The 17,002-nt window shown below is 48.0% G+C and overlaps 2 protein-coding genes across 4 annotated transcripts in view; one reads left to right on the top strand and one right to left on the bottom strand.

Moving 5' to 3' along the window:
* Positions 1-46: 46 nt before the first annotated feature.
* The window catches only part of LOC122371846 (organic solute transporter subunit alpha-like), a 31,339-nt gene continuing 14,383 nt past the window's right edge, over positions 47-17,002 (bottom strand). For 2 of the 3 annotated variants that reach the window (XM_043348580.1, XM_043348579.1), the window contains 9 exons: positions 11,582-11,728; positions 4,229-4,863; positions 3,534-3,685; positions 3,200-3,273; positions 2,784-2,945; positions 2,175-2,286; positions 1,780-1,905; positions 1,348-1,474; positions 47-1,112 (listed from right to left, as the gene is read on the bottom strand). In XM_043348580.1, the coding sequence (XP_043204515.1) occupies positions 865-1,112; positions 1,348-1,474; positions 1,780-1,905; positions 2,175-2,286; positions 2,784-2,945; positions 3,200-3,273; positions 3,534-3,685; positions 4,229-4,334 (1,107 nt within the window). In that variant the 5' untranslated portion in view covers positions 4,335-4,863; positions 11,582-11,728 and the 3' untranslated portion in view covers positions 47-864. The remainder of the gene's footprint in view (positions 1,113-1,347; positions 1,475-1,779; positions 1,906-2,174; positions 2,287-2,783; positions 2,946-3,199; positions 3,274-3,533; positions 3,686-4,228; positions 4,864-11,581; positions 11,729-17,002) is intronic. The other variant, XM_043348581.1, reaches the window with a different exon arrangement.
* Positions 10,550-17,002, top strand: part of LOC122371847 — a 14,899-nt gene continuing 8,446 nt past the window's right edge. Inside the window, exon 1 of the mRNA XM_043348582.1 lies at positions 10,550-10,992. Coding sequence (XP_043204517.1) covers positions 10,960-10,992 — 33 coding nt within the window. The 5' untranslated portion in view covers positions 10,550-10,959. The remainder of the gene's footprint in view (positions 10,993-17,002) is intronic.

Raw genomic sequence — 17,002 nt, 5'->3', positions numbered from 1 at the left:
TAATTGGAGCTTCGGAAACGGTATGCGCGGTTAAATTTATAATATTTTATCAGTTATATAAGTTTATACTTGTTCAAAATCGCTGTCCATTATGCTGGTTTTGCCAAAGATCTTACTAACCTCCATCCGGTCCGGTCCACATGGCTCCAGTCCTGGACCTTACAAAACAAGACGCAGCAGCTGCCGCCAAGTTTATAGCATGACTACACACTACACAGTACATGCATAAGTACATCAACATGCCGTTCACGCACATACGTGCCTAATGCCTATGGAAAAAGTAGTGCCGCTTAGCTACCTCCCCCTCATCGCGTAGCAAGAATGCTCATGCCTTCCATTCTGTATCCACCTACTGCCATTGTAAACTAGCACCCTACAATCCAAATAGACACTTAACGGACTTTACCTTCGTTGGAGCACCCTCTGTCGATGATAGCTAAAAAGGCATTGAATCATGGGCTGGGCAAGTCCAGCATTGCCTCCCAACACTCGTATATCGAACGTTCCACTTCCAAGTTCCAACACTTGAAAAGAAGAATAAGAAGAAACTTGGGACAGTGAAAGATGAAGCAAAGAAACACAATCTCATGAAAAAGATGAATCAAAGAAAAAATAATAAGTCAAAAAGATTGAAATAAAGCTTTGCTAAGGTAATCGCCTCAATAGCACGCGGGACAGGGCGGCCAAGGCTCAGCCGACTGGCGAATACATCACAGCATAAACTACATAGTGAAGAGAATAGAAGGTCTTGCTCTGAACAACTCAGCAGTATGCTTTCCATTCTGAAACTCACCATGTGTCCACGAGCGCTTATCTTATCGCATGGCAAAACATGAAGCACTTAGTTGTTGCTCAAGCACCAACTCATTCACCGCCGACGGGTGTGTGAATCTTCTCGTAGCGTTTGCCGCCGGTCACCGGCCTCTGGGTGCCATCATCTGAGTCGCAGTCGGAGTCGGAGTTGGAGTCGGAGTTGCCGGGGGCCAGTGGCTGCAGGCGGGCCTTAGAGAGCCTCTCAGCGGCCACCCGGTACTGTTTCGGCTCCGTGTATAGACGGTGCGCCAGCAGACCGAGCATGAACATCTCCAGCAGAACGACGATGTCACGGATATCTGGCGACATGGCAAACGTACAGTGTGGGTCAGTTGTACCCTAGAAGATAACTCTACAACTATGACCCCACAAGAGGAAATTAATAAGACTCAGAAGAGCAGTTAAATAAATTTATAAGTGAAAAACTGTCACAATAAATCGTCACCGTTCGGAATGCTGCACTTGTCACAGCGCAGTTACTTGAACATATGTGCATCCGGCTAATAAAGGAAGCATCAGCGCGAGACAACTCACAGAATCCATACACCAGCGGCGGCATGTGTTTGGTGCTTGACACGCCTCCGTAGTTAATGCTGATGGTAAATATTATGTCTTGGAACTTGACGAAGATCAAGGTCAGCTTCATGACCACAGCCTTAGCCTGTAATTAAAGGTAGTCGGTTCGTGATGTGTGATGGTAAGTGACGATGATGATATAATGATGTGTAACTTCTTGAACATGCACATCCATAGACCACTATATATAGTGGTCCCGATAGTTCGCCAAATGCAACATTTATTATGGCAAGCCATCAATCAGCAGCCAGCTATGTGGCGCAACTTAACATTCTCCTCACAATATGGACTGAACTGGACTCCTTGCGTCATCGGAAATTATCACAATAACAAAAGTGAACAATGAAGTTCTATTTGACCGCTTGCAGCGTTGACTGTCCTTCGGCTCACCATGAAGTGGTAGTGCTGCAGATTGCCCTTGGTGACCTGCAGAAACATGCTCAGCCCGTACATGGCCGACAGGGTCGACACCACGTTGAACACGGTCAGATAGATGTAGGCGTCGTTGAACGCAATCTGGAGGGAGAAAGCACAGTCCCTGAACGTAACGTTGTAGTGCTTGGCGTTGGAAAGTGTTGCTGAGTTATCTTAGGTGTACCCTGGGACTGCTTGAGTCTTGACCATAAATAATATATTCATTTGCAACAACCTTTATTACTCTGCCAACAGAAACAAGCGAGGGTATGGATGACAGCCACGGCGAGTCTGAAGACTGCAAAAAACCCTGAAGACGAGGGACTACCAATAGTCGTTCAGCCCTCACCCATCGTGACAGGGCCACTCACCTGTCCGGGGCTGGTGACGTTGGCAATGAAGAGGTACGAGTAAATCAGACAGTAGGCAGACTGGGTGAAAGGCAGCTGGTAAACCAGCATCTTCATCATCTTCAGGTGGTGCCTGCAGAGCAGAGTCGCATTGTGGTCACATGGAGAAAAGTCAGGGCGGGCACCACGCAGAGTAAGCGTAGAGTTACCAGATAACCGATAATAAAACGTAAAACGTCGATAAGTTCATCACTTCGGGACACCGTTCGCAGAAAGCTGGGCGGCGGCCAGCGCAAGCTGTATGGGAAGGTCGTCTGGACAGCACTATCGTAGGTGGCGCCGAGCGTGGGGCTGCACCCACAGAGAGGTCGCTCGCTGATTCGTTCTTTTATGTTTCTGCTTTGTGGGCGTTAGTACAAAGCCCTCAGAAACAAATGTATCATAACGATGACGGATGCGATCGTCCATAGAGCGACCGCATGGCAGCCGAGATCTGAATCCTGAACCAGCCAGGTTGACCGGAATTTCAGAGTAATTTTGATTGGAACCTATCGGCTCGGTTTCTTTGTCACAATATTCCAAAACTGACATGCTCCCCCACAATGTTATCCTTCTCTACCCCGGACTCACTTGGACATGGCCACGCTGGGGCAGCAGGGGCGGCAGCAGCAGCAGAGGGGTCGGGCGGACAGCGGGACGTCGATCTGACCGACGGCCAGCAGCAGGGACGTCTCGCCGCCAAAGTACATCATACACAGATCCACGAACTTGGAGACGCCGATACTGATGAAGCTGGTGGTCAGACACAGACGGGCAGGGGGGTGAAGGTGGCTCCAGCGGTCGGCAGGCGAAGAGCAGATAGGTACGACGATAAAACTATGAATGTAATATGGTTTGACTTGACAAAATAATTGTGCTGCACTTCACCTAGCGCTCACCTTTCACCAGCTTCCTATAAAAATCAACAGAGACCTTAAGAAACTTTGACGTTTCTTTTTTACTTTTTGGTTAAATCGCCGAACTAAAAGTCCCAAAAACCAACTCACATGATTCCCACGTCGCTCAGTAGAGTGTTTGCTCCGGGCACTATCAGGCTGCAGAGGCACATCAAACATACGAACTGAAACGAACATGTGCCGAGAAATTAGGTATATGCACGACATTACACAACACACCAAAACCGCTGACAAATAAGACGCACGAATTAAAGTAAGCCCAAACCGACAAACTAAACACATGAACTGACACAAACCAACAGACAAAACAGACCAATACATCTGTCAACTTTGTCATGCTTAAAGGACTAATATCGTTATTGTATCTACATACAATGCATTTAGCAAGTCCGTCGAATACCGCTTCAAGTCTTTTTATACGTACCGGGTAGATAGAGCTGATCCAGACGATTTTTCTCCGCCAGTGTTTAGGAGCGGCCTTGTTGACGTACAATGTCGTTCTCACCATCAGCAGGAGAAGTATCACAACGATGACGGACGCGATCGTCCATAGAGCGATCGCATAGCCGCCGAGATCTGAAAGGCAGCCGTCGTTAAAAGCAGAAACAATGGATAACACAATTCAGAGTTGCATACAGAAATGCAGCAGCAATGGCAAAGCAAACACTTTTCAGTCTGTTCCGGAATATGCTGCAGTGCGCACTTAGGTATTTCGTCGGCCCGCAATCTTTTCAATCAGCTGTTTGCCGATATCGAGATAAGTCACGCCCATAATGGGTGTATGAAATAAAAACACAAACTCAACACCACACATAGATATTGACGCGGCTGGCTTAAAACGGTCATCTGGTTTCGATCAGGCATTGACCTTTCACGACAACCATAATCAAAAGGACCTTGCGATTACATCACTAAAAAAAATAAACCATGAACAATCATGCGTCGCACGCTAACCATTTTACAGCTCTCCCAGTAGGTATGATACGTTGATATCAACCTTCACCTCGACTTCTGTGCACATACTTTTTGTGCATTGTTTATTGCTCAACGTGTAGAAACATTGTAAAACCACATGTCCCGCTGCGCCGTCTATGTTAGTGTCACCACTGAGATACCAACCCTCGAGTAGCTGAGCCGTGGTGGTTGCTCTGATGGCTCGCTGGCAGTCCGGGTTATCGGTGGCACCGACGTCGGGCGGGTTACCGTCCCCTTCTGGAGCCGTCATGGTGACTGGTCGTCTCGTCGCCGACTGGCACCGCCGTCACTCAAAGTCGGTCACCGCGATCACCGTACCACGAAATACACACGGGCACTAAAGGCAAGTCCGCGGCAGCTGTCAGTTCAGCCTCACATTCAGCAGCGGTGACTCGTAGCACGCCACACACGTCTTCGTAGCTGGAGCGTCCGCGGCGTGGCGCGTGCGACTGAGGGAGGCACGCCGACAGCCCCACTGGCGGCCCCAGTGCTATCGCATCGCGTGCTGACCCCGGCTGGCGCGGCTATTGACACAGCCGGCGTAGTCACCGATAGTCGTGAGAGGAGCGCCGAGTGGAGCCGTTCGGCGGACATGACGTCACATGTGATGTCACAACTCATTAGACAGCAGATTGTGTGCCCGAAGGAGGCGGAAACTTGTCGAGAAGCTGAAAATTGCTGAATAAACACTGACTTGGGTATTCGCTGACCAGACACCGTGTTACGTGAAAATACGCGGGATGGCGATGCCAGTAATGCAAATTGACGTTGTCCATGACCTGTAGGCATAGAGAAAGTGAGAAAAACGCGATTTGGGTAAATGATATAACTGAGAATTTCATTTGACAATCAAAGCTCAATACGGAAAATCATGAAGTCTATCTCACTTTAAACTCACAACATTGTACAATGTTCTGTCCTGAAACATACGTGAAAGGCTTGTGCAATGTGATAATATGAAGGACATATCTTCGCTGCCTAACGCTTATTATCAAATTACATCCTTAAAAACTGTCTCCTCTACTCTGTCTGTGTAGTGTGCTTCAGTTCTTTTTAGACAGGCTAAAGAAGAAAGACGAACGTCTTTCGAAAGCTTTCGCTACAAATAAACGAAGCGACCCGCTTTACTTCACCAAAATTTCAGCATCGGCGGACCGGGAAAGGCGGTTTTAAGGCACCACAGGAAGTTTTTAATTTAATTTTTTTCCAAAAAGACTAAAAGTTTCGCTAATTTAAAAAAATGGATTTCGCTTTTAGTAAGTTGCTTTGCATGGCCATTTAAAAGCAAATTAGGTAATTCTTATTAAGATAATTTCCTTTAGGGGCAAGGAAAAGGGGAAAATGTTTTGAATCCCGGGCACCCCGTTTTCGATCCACAAGTGGAGCAGAGACTGCTATGTGTCGAGCTAGTTATTTCGGGAGGCCCAGAATGATACAATACTAGATCTAATACGATGTAATTAATTCTAATAGATTCCGGACTCCGGAGGGCCACCGACATGTTAGAACGTTTTCACTAAAACCATATAATTCCCTTAGACAGGCGCGGATACAAGGGGGGGGGCCATGGGGCCATGGCCCCCCCTTGGCCGATTTTTTTCAAAAATAAAATAAAAAGTTAAAAAGTTAAAAAGCTGAAAAGGGGGCCTCCTGAAAATAAAGTGGCCGAAATCCGATGAGTTTTTTTTTAACCTACCCACTTAGTTATTTCTTAGAAGACTAGCTGAGAAGACTTCTTTGTTAGAAGATTGGTAAAGCTTTTCATAACTTGGAGGTCTCTTATACTCACAGAGATGACCACTTTTACAGGGCCTCCTAACCTGCACAGAGGGCCTCCAAGCCTGCACAGATGTTGAGATGTTGCCTGAACAGCTAGATAAGCTCAATAGACGCAGTTTTTTTTGGGGGGGGGGGCCAACAAGTGGGAAGATGGGGCCTCCAACAGGTGGGATTATGGGGGGGGGCCTCCTGGTTTCTAATGGCCCCTCCCTTGGAGATTTTCTGGATCCGCCCCTGCCCTTAGACCACTGTCGAGTGTCGAGGCCACAACAAAAGCGTGTTTGGTTTGGATGTTGTGTTTTTACGGCCGAGATACTGTCCCGCACAGCAGCCACGCCCTGCGGCACAGTCTACCTGCCGGGCGTTCTGCAGCCGACGGCCAGTCAGGGTGACTTATCACGGCCACTGCAGCCAAGCCCAAGCCGTGAACATTGAACAGTGTCGAATCTGGGCCTATCGGCGTACCGTCCAATTCGCGATAATTAACAAATATCTATTACCTGATAAAATATATAAAAATACCTATAGACATAAGACATCGCGATCGCGTAACAGAAAACAAGTCTCACTTGCAAACCGATCAAGCACATGCAAGGGGTAGCGTTAATTTACGCATGATCCCAGAGTTAGGGTAAGGTGCCTAATTAGCGACCCCCTTAATTTGAACCGTCATTGCTCACGCTCTGTGGGTGCCACTGTATTACTGGCTTGATTTTCGGAGAGACTGCTCATTTTTCTATTAAAATATAGTCATTTTCTGCCCCAATATTCACTAACTTATTTGTAGTGAGCATTTTGGCACACCATTGCAAAAAACGCTAATAGGGAACTCTTCCCGATTAGCGACCGGGGAGGGTCGCTAATAAGTCTATGGGTTTCCCCATGTTAAAAATGGCAAAAAATGCGACGCCTGAAAAGATAAAATATGATCTCAAAAAGGTAACCTATACGCAAAGCACTCAATCACTCGAACAAGAACGTTTATCCAACACATTTACGGAAGTAAAAACTGATCACGTGATGCACCGAAAGGCGAAAAGAAGGCGGAAACCCAAATTTTGCGGGCTATCTCGTATGATATTCGAGGTCCGCGCTGAATTCGGCACCCCTGCAGTCGGTGACGACATTTGGCATCCCCTACCACACATTGCAAGCTTCAGCAATACCTCATTTTCATTTCTCTCTTTTCCCCTTTCTTTCCCTTCTTGAGCTATTTGCGACCATGTCAGGCGCAAATAGGAAATATGAGTTGCGACACATTTTTAACCGCCATGCTGTGCACAGTTGAGCGATTCGCTATGGGAAAACGGCATTCAACTGAAGAAGGAACGTCGATTCAGGATAAAAAAGGTGCATCATCCTAATGTGCATCGCTTTTCATCAGAGAGGGCCCAAACACACACGTTTTGGATAAGGAACTCGTCATTTTTATTTAAACTCACCTGAAACGTCCCACCAGAAACATCGACGACCGGAAAATAATTTAATTTGATAACCAAAGTATGGCTGACCTTTTGACGATATTTTTACCCCGTTTTCTCCTGCCAGTTTCTCTGTAGGGAGGTAGGTCGCAAATCGGAAAGGGTCGCTAATTAGGCACCTTACCCTACTAACCAAAGCCAAGAGCGAACTGGGCTTAGAAGGGGAGAAACAGACGAAGTCTCAGTCCTTATTCAGACCGGGTTCAGTCCGGATTCAGCCCAGATAAGGGACACCTCAGATATATTTGAAACAAGCACACGACAGAGCCCTTAGAGTAGAATAGACATTGCCCAAAGTATTTTGCGGCACTCCTAACAGTTTGACCTGTAGCGGTCGAAGCTAGAGCGCTGAAAACAGCGCTAAACGACTCGCCATGACGGCGGCGGTCCGAAACTTACTTTTCCACTAGGCACTATCGATTTTACCCCTGAAGGTCACTCAACGACTTAAGGTCATTTACATACGGGTACCTAAAGCCGAAAGGAAAACAGTTGCACAGCAGTTTTTTAATATACGAATAGGAACATGTTGTTGATGGGAGCAAGGCCGAAAAAATACGCCCCACCGACAGTGAGCCGTGGAGGCGAGACCATCCAGGAGGGGCCGAATTGCCACGTTGAGACAGTCCACCCGCCTATATACCCGTATGGAGCTACCCGCATGGGATGAAGTTGCCCGTCCAGCCCAGGGCAAGGGGTGGAGGCGTGGAGGGCGGGATTTTACTATCCTGAGGATGGAAACGACTTACGACGGAACGGCGGAGAGTAGGAATAATTGAGACCGAAAGCACACAATTCGGTAGCCCGTAGTGGGAAAGGTTTCAAGCCATCACTCATATCGACACCTTTTTTTAAACCCCACATTTGTTCTTGAATATTTGTATGTTGGTGACCTGACAAGTAGAAACAATGCCCTACATCCAAGAGGCGTTCCGACAATTAAACAAGCCCACATTTGTTCTCCCGTGAAGTTCAGACAAGTTGTTTAGAAACCTTCAAAAAAGGTACAGTCACTCGATTTTTCTCAAGTTTGTCTGTCTTGGCAGATCAAGCAATGCCAGAGCAAGCCTACGAACACACAAATTTGATCAGGATCGGACGATTGGACACTTCTAAAAAGAGATCTTTCGTGCTTCACGGAAATTCACCAGAGAAGAGATGTGGGGTTTAAAAAAGGTGTCTATATGGCGAGTAATTTAGCGCCGGTTTTAACGCTCTTGCCCCACTCGGTTGGCAACAAGCTACCGTGGAAATTAGGGACTGTGCCGTTTTTAACTCTGTAGGCCAAGCCTATTGAAGAACCGCCGAATGCTTTGTTGTTTGTTTTGTTGGGTTAGGCCCTTTCGGTCGGACCAGACCATTTCAGAGCCGGAAGAATGATAGGAATTAGGAGGAGACATTGGTCTGGGCACCTAGAGAGTCGCCGGGGCTGAGCCCGTCCGAATGGACGGGCCGACCGGCGACCAGCCCCCCCCCCCCCCGCACTCTCTGCACCCGGCTACGGGGTGCGCTCCCTCGGAAGCAGCGGTGCCGCTCCAAGGGATCAACCTGCATGAGATAAAGGTGCCTGCCCAGTCCGGAGTGGGCTTGCGGCGTGGAGGAAAAGGATTTCAGTATCCTGAGGATGGAAACGACGGACGGGTGTGCCGAATGCTTTGGGCCCAAGAGTGCGAGTTTCAAGTGGATCCGAGGCGTCTCAAATTCGGGAGGAATCCGGGCCGAATCTGGGATGAATATGAACTGCCTTGATGGGCATGCCAGAATTGCATTGATGAGAAGTACGATCAGGTTTTGAAGGGCAAACAAGGCTCTGACTGTCTGACAAACTGCCGACCGGCGTGCGCTGAAGGACGACGGACGCATCCACAGAACTGTGGCGACATCTATGCACAACGTAGGCCTACAATTTTCTCATCTAAGATCCGTAGGTGTCACTGGAATCGTTCCACGGTTCCTAAATTATTAGTCCATATCCATTTACATTTAGACATATAACATAATAAAAAATATTCGAGTGCTTAGGATGACGATTTACGCAATGTCTTAATTTACCAGGGTGTTCTGTACTTGGAGAAAGACAGAACACCCCTAATCAAACTGGGAGGAGACTGGAGAGATGGTCATTTGACATTCAAGGACATCCAAAAGAACCTAAAAAAAATATATCAGTCTTCTATTTTCCAAACTCTGAAAATCTCTTACATCTCCAAGGATTGCTGTGCTTGACATTGAGGACCTTGCTGTCTACCTCAGCAGACATGAGACAGTTCACAGGACTAAACTCCGATGCGTCAGAAACTGGCAAGTGTTTGGTGCCGCAAAGCCTGTAGGGCGCGACGTCTTGAGAAAAAAACATGCGCAAAGGTTTTTGAAAAGCGCACGCAGTTCAAAAAAAGATCACAAGGCCTAAATAGCGCATTTCGCGTTAAATGGTTTCTGCAATTGAAGGAATCAGTGGCATGAGCTCCAGATGTCTTTCTCGTCTTACAACCAGAGACAAAGGCCAAATCAATTTTGTGACCTTTCGTAGCTTAGAAAGCCAGCATAGTCATTCCACTGAAAGTAAAAAAAAAATGTGGGTGTGCTTCGTCGCAAGACTACTGCAGAGTTACAAAACTCCGAAAGCCTTCCCGCACAATAACTTGTCATGGTTTTTTGGCAACGATTTCATTGAGTTGGTTACCGTGTCTTAAAGTTTTCCTATCGTATTGTTCCCTCTCTTCCATGATCAATCACTCCATCCATGCATTGATAATTATTGAGTACTGAATCATGAATGTCAAAACCTAACATGCAAAAGACAGGAGCACGTGGGGCAGGAAAGTCATTCTCTCTCCATTCGTCCCGGCTCGGCGGCAGTGAGCCACAAGCCTTTCATCTCAGCGACGGACTGCACCGACTGGACGTTCACATCCACCAGGTGGATATCTGCGATCCACGAATTTACATTGACGTTAAATTTCTACATTTATCAGTTGTCCAGAACTATTGGATCAGTCGGACCAGGAGTTAGCCTGCAAGAGTTGCACGGAGCCCTCCCCCTCCGGTCGGTGCAGCGGGCGGCGGGACTTTGCCCGCGCGGCGGTCCGCCGTCGGTCGGGGCGGCGCGGCGGACCGACCCCGATACGCTGCGCTCCCCAGCCGGCCCGGCCCGACCCGGCCCCGGCCCCGGCGCTCCCACGTCGCCCCTCGGCCGCCACCAGCCAGTCGCGTACTGCGCAGGCGCGGGGCGGCAGGGGCGCACCCAGTGCCACTGCCAGCCGCCTGCGCGGAGCCGAACGGACTTCGATCGGCTGCAACAAGGAATAAGACGAAATCCATGATGTAATTAGACGAGCCACTATACCGTTTCATGTCTGAGTGTGATCTGGGGGTGAAAATGAGTTTCAGTAAACAGGTCCACAGCAGGACGGCCAAGGTCGGTCATCCAGTTGACCGGTGACCCCACCTTCCACGCGCCTGGAGCCGCCCGTGCGGCGCGCCGCTCGGTCGGGGCCGAACCGGCCGCCGTCGCCGTCTGTCTCCACATACCAGCACCGTCGCCGGCGCGCGAGGTCCGTGCAGCTGCCGAGCCCACCGGGCCGAGAATGTGCTCACGCCGTTCGGCTGTCTACGATGCCGTGTTCTCCCGGTCTAGCTGAGTTTGAGGTGAGTGGGGGATGATGTTACTTGGGTGGCCACTTGCTGAGCGTATGCCACGCCGAAGGGAGTGCTGGGAGCCGTTGTAAAACTCGTGTCTGGTTTGTGCCACTGTCTCCGGGTATGTTGACTTGTGCCAATGTATAAGGAATGTGTCTAACTGAATTGCTGACATACCGAACTGCTTCTCACTTCTTTTCTCGCTCTTAATTTGTCATATCAAACTAAATGCACTGAACTAGAGTGCGGCTACAAAGCGTCAGTGTTGCTCACTTGACAAAGCATTGGCGTTCTCTTGGCGGTAGCGTATCCGTTTCCCTCAACCCTGGTAAGTACGCGTCAGTCATTCTCACATACTTTAAATACAAACCATCCCCTAAGTGTTAAATATCGCTGGTATGAAGGAGTGATGTTCGTTACTGTACTGCAACTCAGAGCCCGCAGCTCTCCGACTGCTGTGCCCGTCTCCCTGGACTGTATCATCACACACCAGCTAGCAGAGCCGAGGGATGTCCCCAGTACTCAGCAGTGTACGGGGATCCCCAGTCCTAATGCCCCACTGTAGCTTGCAGGCTCCGATGTGGGCGGGCGGTCTCACCGTGTATATTGGTGGGAGGGGGAGGGGGATGGGCGACACGTGCCCACTGACGATCCCAGCAGCCCGTCCGCCAGATTTGTATAGGTGGCGCTGTTTATTGATAGTCATCTCCCGACTGGTTGCACACGGCGGCGGTGGACCCGGCGCCTGAAACGGGGAGGACAGGGGGTTAGAAGCGAAAAGGTTTCAGAGGGTCAGACTGAGTTGACTGAGATTGGACTCGGCAGCGTCAAGCGTCCACTAACCACGGTGTCTGACCCAGTGGTCCTCAGATTTTGATGCGATGGACAATGGACATGTACGATGGATATGAAGGGTCAGGTCACAAAAATCGCAAAACAAAAGTGACTGCATTTTGGTCGTGTAACACATGAACCATGGTCTGTTTTACATTTCAAATTCGTCGCTTGTTTCCACTGGACCGTCAAGGTCAAGTCTGATTCAGCTCAGGTCATGGTCGTGTCTGAATGTTTTTTTTTTCTTCTTCAGAATTGTTGGGCATATATCGCAGTATATTTAGATAAGTCAAATAATACTTTAAGTGGCGCTATGTAGCCTGTTCTTAGATCTGGCGGAAATACGAGGGGCCAAGAGTCAGGGTGGCCCCTTTGGTATGACGCAGTATGGCACATTGGGTGTGGCACAAGACGGTCTTTACAGGCACCGCAACATGTGTAGGATTTTAACCTATTTTCCGTCAGCATCCCCCGAGGCCGAGGCCAAGAAGGTCCAGATGAGGTCAACTTACCAGCATCACTTTTTGCATTCAAGAAGTGTTTATTTTAATAAATGAAAATTTGGGTACTTGTTCTTGTCAAAATTACCAGTTATCGTTTTAAAATGTGGCTTGACTGGCCGTTTATTCGCCAAAGGCTCCCTAAACCGCCGACACATTGAGCACATTCTACCATTTCCACAGGCCTTCGTGCCTTTGTTTCGACACGATGACGATCCCAATTCCAGCTAACTCAAAATTTCCAAACCGCTCTGCAGAGTGGTCACGGTCGCGTTGCGAGCCGGAGCCGCCGTAGTGACATCTGTACGCGGTGTGGGAAAGTTTCGCCTGCCCACCCGGGCTGACAGCGTGCGCCTCAGCCGGGCGGGACATTTCGTCGGCCAATATCGGAGCGACCGCCGCGCCCCCAGTCAGTGGCGGCGGCCGAGCGCACCAAAAACTCGATGCGTCGTCTGCTAGCGCGAGCGGCCCGCCGAGCCGGCGCGGCGGCGGCCGACGGGTCGTACTGCAGCGCGCTGACCCGTGCAGCCGGCTCGAGCGGGCTGACCTCAGGCCAGGCCAGTTGCGAGTACCGCAGCCGAAACCGGCTGCTCGTCGTGCTGCAAAGAGCGCGGACCAGTTAGAAGATATTTGAAACGATGTGTGGAAACGACGAACGTTTTCACACTTTGACCCAAGAGGCGGACTGTAACTATCTTTGAGCGCTGGCCGGGCCGCGTGGCGCTGCGCTCCTAGCGGCGGCCGCTGGGCCGCGGCGCGGTGAGAGCTCGTCGCCACTCGCTGCGCCGCGGCAACCTTGGACCGGCGCGGCGGCAGCGGCCGGCCGGGGCTCGGGCGTCCGCCGGCGAGCGGCGCTGGGGCTCGGGCGCGCCGGCCCCGGCCGGCGGCCCTCCTTTCACCGCCGCCGTCCCCGCCAGCGAAAACAAGGGGCGCAGCCAGGGGTGCCGCGGAGGGGACGCCGGCGCGGCGCCAGCTGCTGCGCGACCCTCCGACGGGGTCGGTCCGCTCAAATTCAAAAACATGTTTTGCATGCGTTTATTATAAGAGAATGCATTTTACTCAGCTCAACATTCTTTGATTTCCTTGCGAATGGAAAATTACAGAAATGTTGGGTGTAAAATACCGTGCAATTCGAACAAAAAGCAATAATAAAAATATAACAGCATAGTTGTCTCACATTTTTGTGAGAACCAGTGTTATAGAGCTTCTCCTTTGATCCCTTTGACGTGGGATATGATTTTTGGCCTCAAGCTGTCTAAAATAGAACAAAAACAAATGCCAAAGTAAGTTTTTACCTTAAAAATGGTTCGATTATTCGGAAATCTACGGTTTTGGACTACATAAACGAATGTAAATATATTTTCATGGAAAATCAGCTCGATAATCTCATGTTAAAGGTAGTGTGCCAGCTTTCTTGGACCGTATGAAGTTAATGGCCCAGATAAGGAGAACCGGATTTTTAGAACTTTTCCATACCTTCAAAACTCATGGAAACGTCTTAAATTCTTCAAATTTTGAGTACCCCAGTGCGAAATTCGCCCCGACGCACAGTGGGGATTTTTCCGATCTAGCACGTATTTATTCGTAGAGGGCAAACCATAGGTAGAATTGTAGCCAGATTGTGCAGAGATGTTGGTTGGTGTGTCCTGGTGAGAATTTTACCTGTAAATGTGCATAATCAACATAGTATAGGGGGTTCAATTGGACCCCCCCGCTCAGCCGTTTGGCCCCTGATCAAGCTAGAGCTTCGCGGAAAAGTCAAGCGTGCTGCCTATGACGAAATTAGGCCGAATATATCCAATTTCAAAGTCCAAGGTCATAAGCTGACTTTCCAAGTCAGTTTAATGACCCAACTAAAGTTGGGAAATCGAGACCTCTTGAAACTTCGCAAAGTTAGGGTGTTACGGGGTATTTTGGGGTGCTGATCACGAATTTCATGTTAGTTTTGATCACAGACGATGTCTTTATGCATTTAGGCCAGGTCGGGTCAGGTCAGGTTAGATCAATTAGTAGGCGTCCTGCCGGCCATCCATAGAAGTGTCACCTACTACTGATAGCTTCGTAACATGGAACGAAGGCACTAGAACTACTTCGTAAATATTCAAATAGCTGCTAAAATCGAAATCAGCACCAAAAACTACCCTAGAAATAAGTAAAACTCGAAAAAGTGAACCAAGGTCATCAAAAGGTCAATGACCTTGACTTGACCTTCACGTGACCTTGACACCCACCATTATGCATGGCACCAACATCATTTCACATATTTGAACGTTTAAAACCACAAAAAGACTGGAAACCGCGGATAATGTGAGCTGGCATACGCCAAATCGCGATTCCGGCCAAACATGGTCTCGAGAAATATGCCACAGGTCAAAGGTCAGTTGGGTCAGAGTCATGAAATTTTTAGGTTAGATGTAAAATTGATGATCTCGAGGGTACCGAAAGTTTCGGCGCGATCGGCCGCTTTTTGCGCGAGTAATTTGCGGAAAACCATGGGGTTTTATCCGACCCCTTCCCCCTCTCCCTCCCCACAAGTGCGATGGTTAAAGGGACCCTCCCACCTTAAAAAAAGTTAATGAATTGGCATGAAAGTGATGTCGCTCGGTTCAGAAAGAGCAAAAACGGATATCTACCAAATTTCATCGAAAAATATTCACCGGTTTTCAAGTTATTAGACTTTTACCTTTGTTTACTTTTTGGGATCTCCACTGTTCCTAGCGACTTTATTTGAAAGTGCGGCATTTGTTGCGCGCAAAGCAGCATATACCACCGCGTGCTACCAAACGTTTTAGTAAAAGATTTAAAATCGTTAGATCTCCGCTGACGTCACAAATTCTAAGGGGGCATACCAATGCATTAGCCCCTTAGAATCCGAAAACTGCAAGTTTGAAATTCGATATCTCCGAATTAAAGCATTTTTCAATGTTGTGAGTGCCCAAACCGGTATTTTCAGGCCATGGCCACCAATTTGGCTATCTCAACTCAAATCTAATGTTAAGGTGGGAGGGTCCCTTTAATAAGGTTACGGTATGTATAATTTACGCTTGTCATCCTATTCCTAATGAATGTGTCTCAGAAAATATGCATCATTTAAATCACGAAGTAAAATTATTCGCCTATGTCCGGAACATACCTATATCGTGCTGTTTGCCCTAGCGCTCCTCGAGTGGGGTGTTAAGATACTCTAATGTGAATATTCCGTGTTCAGGCAAGTTTCGGCAGCCAAACTAGGCGTTGTCTTGTGCAGAAGAAAGTGGCGAATTCGATAGGATATATTTCGGAGTGGAAAAGTGTGGAAAACATTGTTGATTTCCTACATTTATTTAGAATACCATTCCTTCAATATGGTGTCTGTAAGGGTTTTTTGTAAAGGGCATTTTTGTGACCTTAGTAAGGTTGTGGCATACTTTCTGTTTGCCATTCCATTCCTAATAAAGGTGCCTTTCAGACGATATGCAACTTTAAGACCTCGCAAGATTAAAACCAACAGGACAGGACAATGAAATTGAGCTATATTTTCGGGCCTTGCTGAGCCCATTGAGTAATCACGCATGAGTGTGAACTTTGGGCGCATTTTTCCTAGTTTTGCTGTGGACATATAGATAAAAGTTAAAACAATGCCATATATGAAAAATTCAGACATTTCTTAGCCCTACTGACACAAAAAATAAACAAAAATCCAAAAAATATTTTTTGAATTAATAGGCGCTAGATCGGAAAAATCCCCACTGTGCGACGGGTTGTCGGTCGTACCCCAACCACATTTCACACCACTATGAACAATAAATGCACACACTGAAATCGCTATTACCGATATGCTCATCCAATCAAGTTTCGATAAACCCGTTCATCATCATCTCCTGCGGTTTCGAACACGCCTGTTAGGCGGCTTCTGATGCTCGTCGGGGTCGGAATTTCCAAATACGCGTGGTGCGTCGGGCCGCGCGCTCTGACTTCGGCCAAGAAAAATGCGTCAGCTGATCATTGTCATTTCTGCCACTTGCGTGTGGTGAAATGGGGTCATAACTTAAGAGACGGCTGTTTTATATCAATTATTTTACATAAAATCATATTTCAAACCATAAATTAATGTTCGACAGCCAAATAAAAGAAACAATACCAATACGGGCTTACAGTTTAAGGCTCGACATTGTGTTGTCTACGATTAGACAGCTGATAACTCATTCCCGTACGTCGTATGGTCGTAACACTATAATGACCTTTGCTTATTGTCACAAGTGCGCCGCATTCGCGATTGTTGCCCGACGCCTGTTTGCAGGTGAGCCCACTACAGTTGTTATACATATCTAAAAACCGATAAACTTTTAGGCGAAAAAGGCACTATTCCAGGCCCATTTTTGATTTTTTTGCGATATCAGGTAAAAACAGAAGCTTCTTATCCTAGGAAAAATAAAATGGGAAATCTTTCAAAGGTGGCACACTACCTTTAATCTGTTTCTGAATGTTCGCCGTCTAACAACGTTTCTTGGTTGGGAGCAAATGACCTCGCACCCCATCAAACCTACATTTTCTCGGCAATAGCTGAATATTTGAATACCTTTAATCGAATAGTTTTAATCGTTAGCTCTGACGATGCACCGTTAATAAGAATTCATAAAAAAGTTTTGCAAAATGAGCTTACATTCACTTACCTGCTGTTCAAAATTCCTTGGCAGGTATAGGTA

This window comes from Amphibalanus amphitrite, unplaced genomic scaffold, assembly GCF_019059575.1.
Source record: "Amphibalanus amphitrite isolate SeventyFive unplaced genomic scaffold, NRLGWU_Aamphi_draft 001284F_arrow, whole genome shotgun sequence".
Classification (NCBI taxonomy): domain Eukaryota; kingdom Metazoa; phylum Arthropoda; class Thecostraca; order Balanomorpha; family Balanidae; genus Amphibalanus; species Amphibalanus amphitrite.
This window is presented reverse-complemented; position numbering and strand designations above follow the sequence as displayed.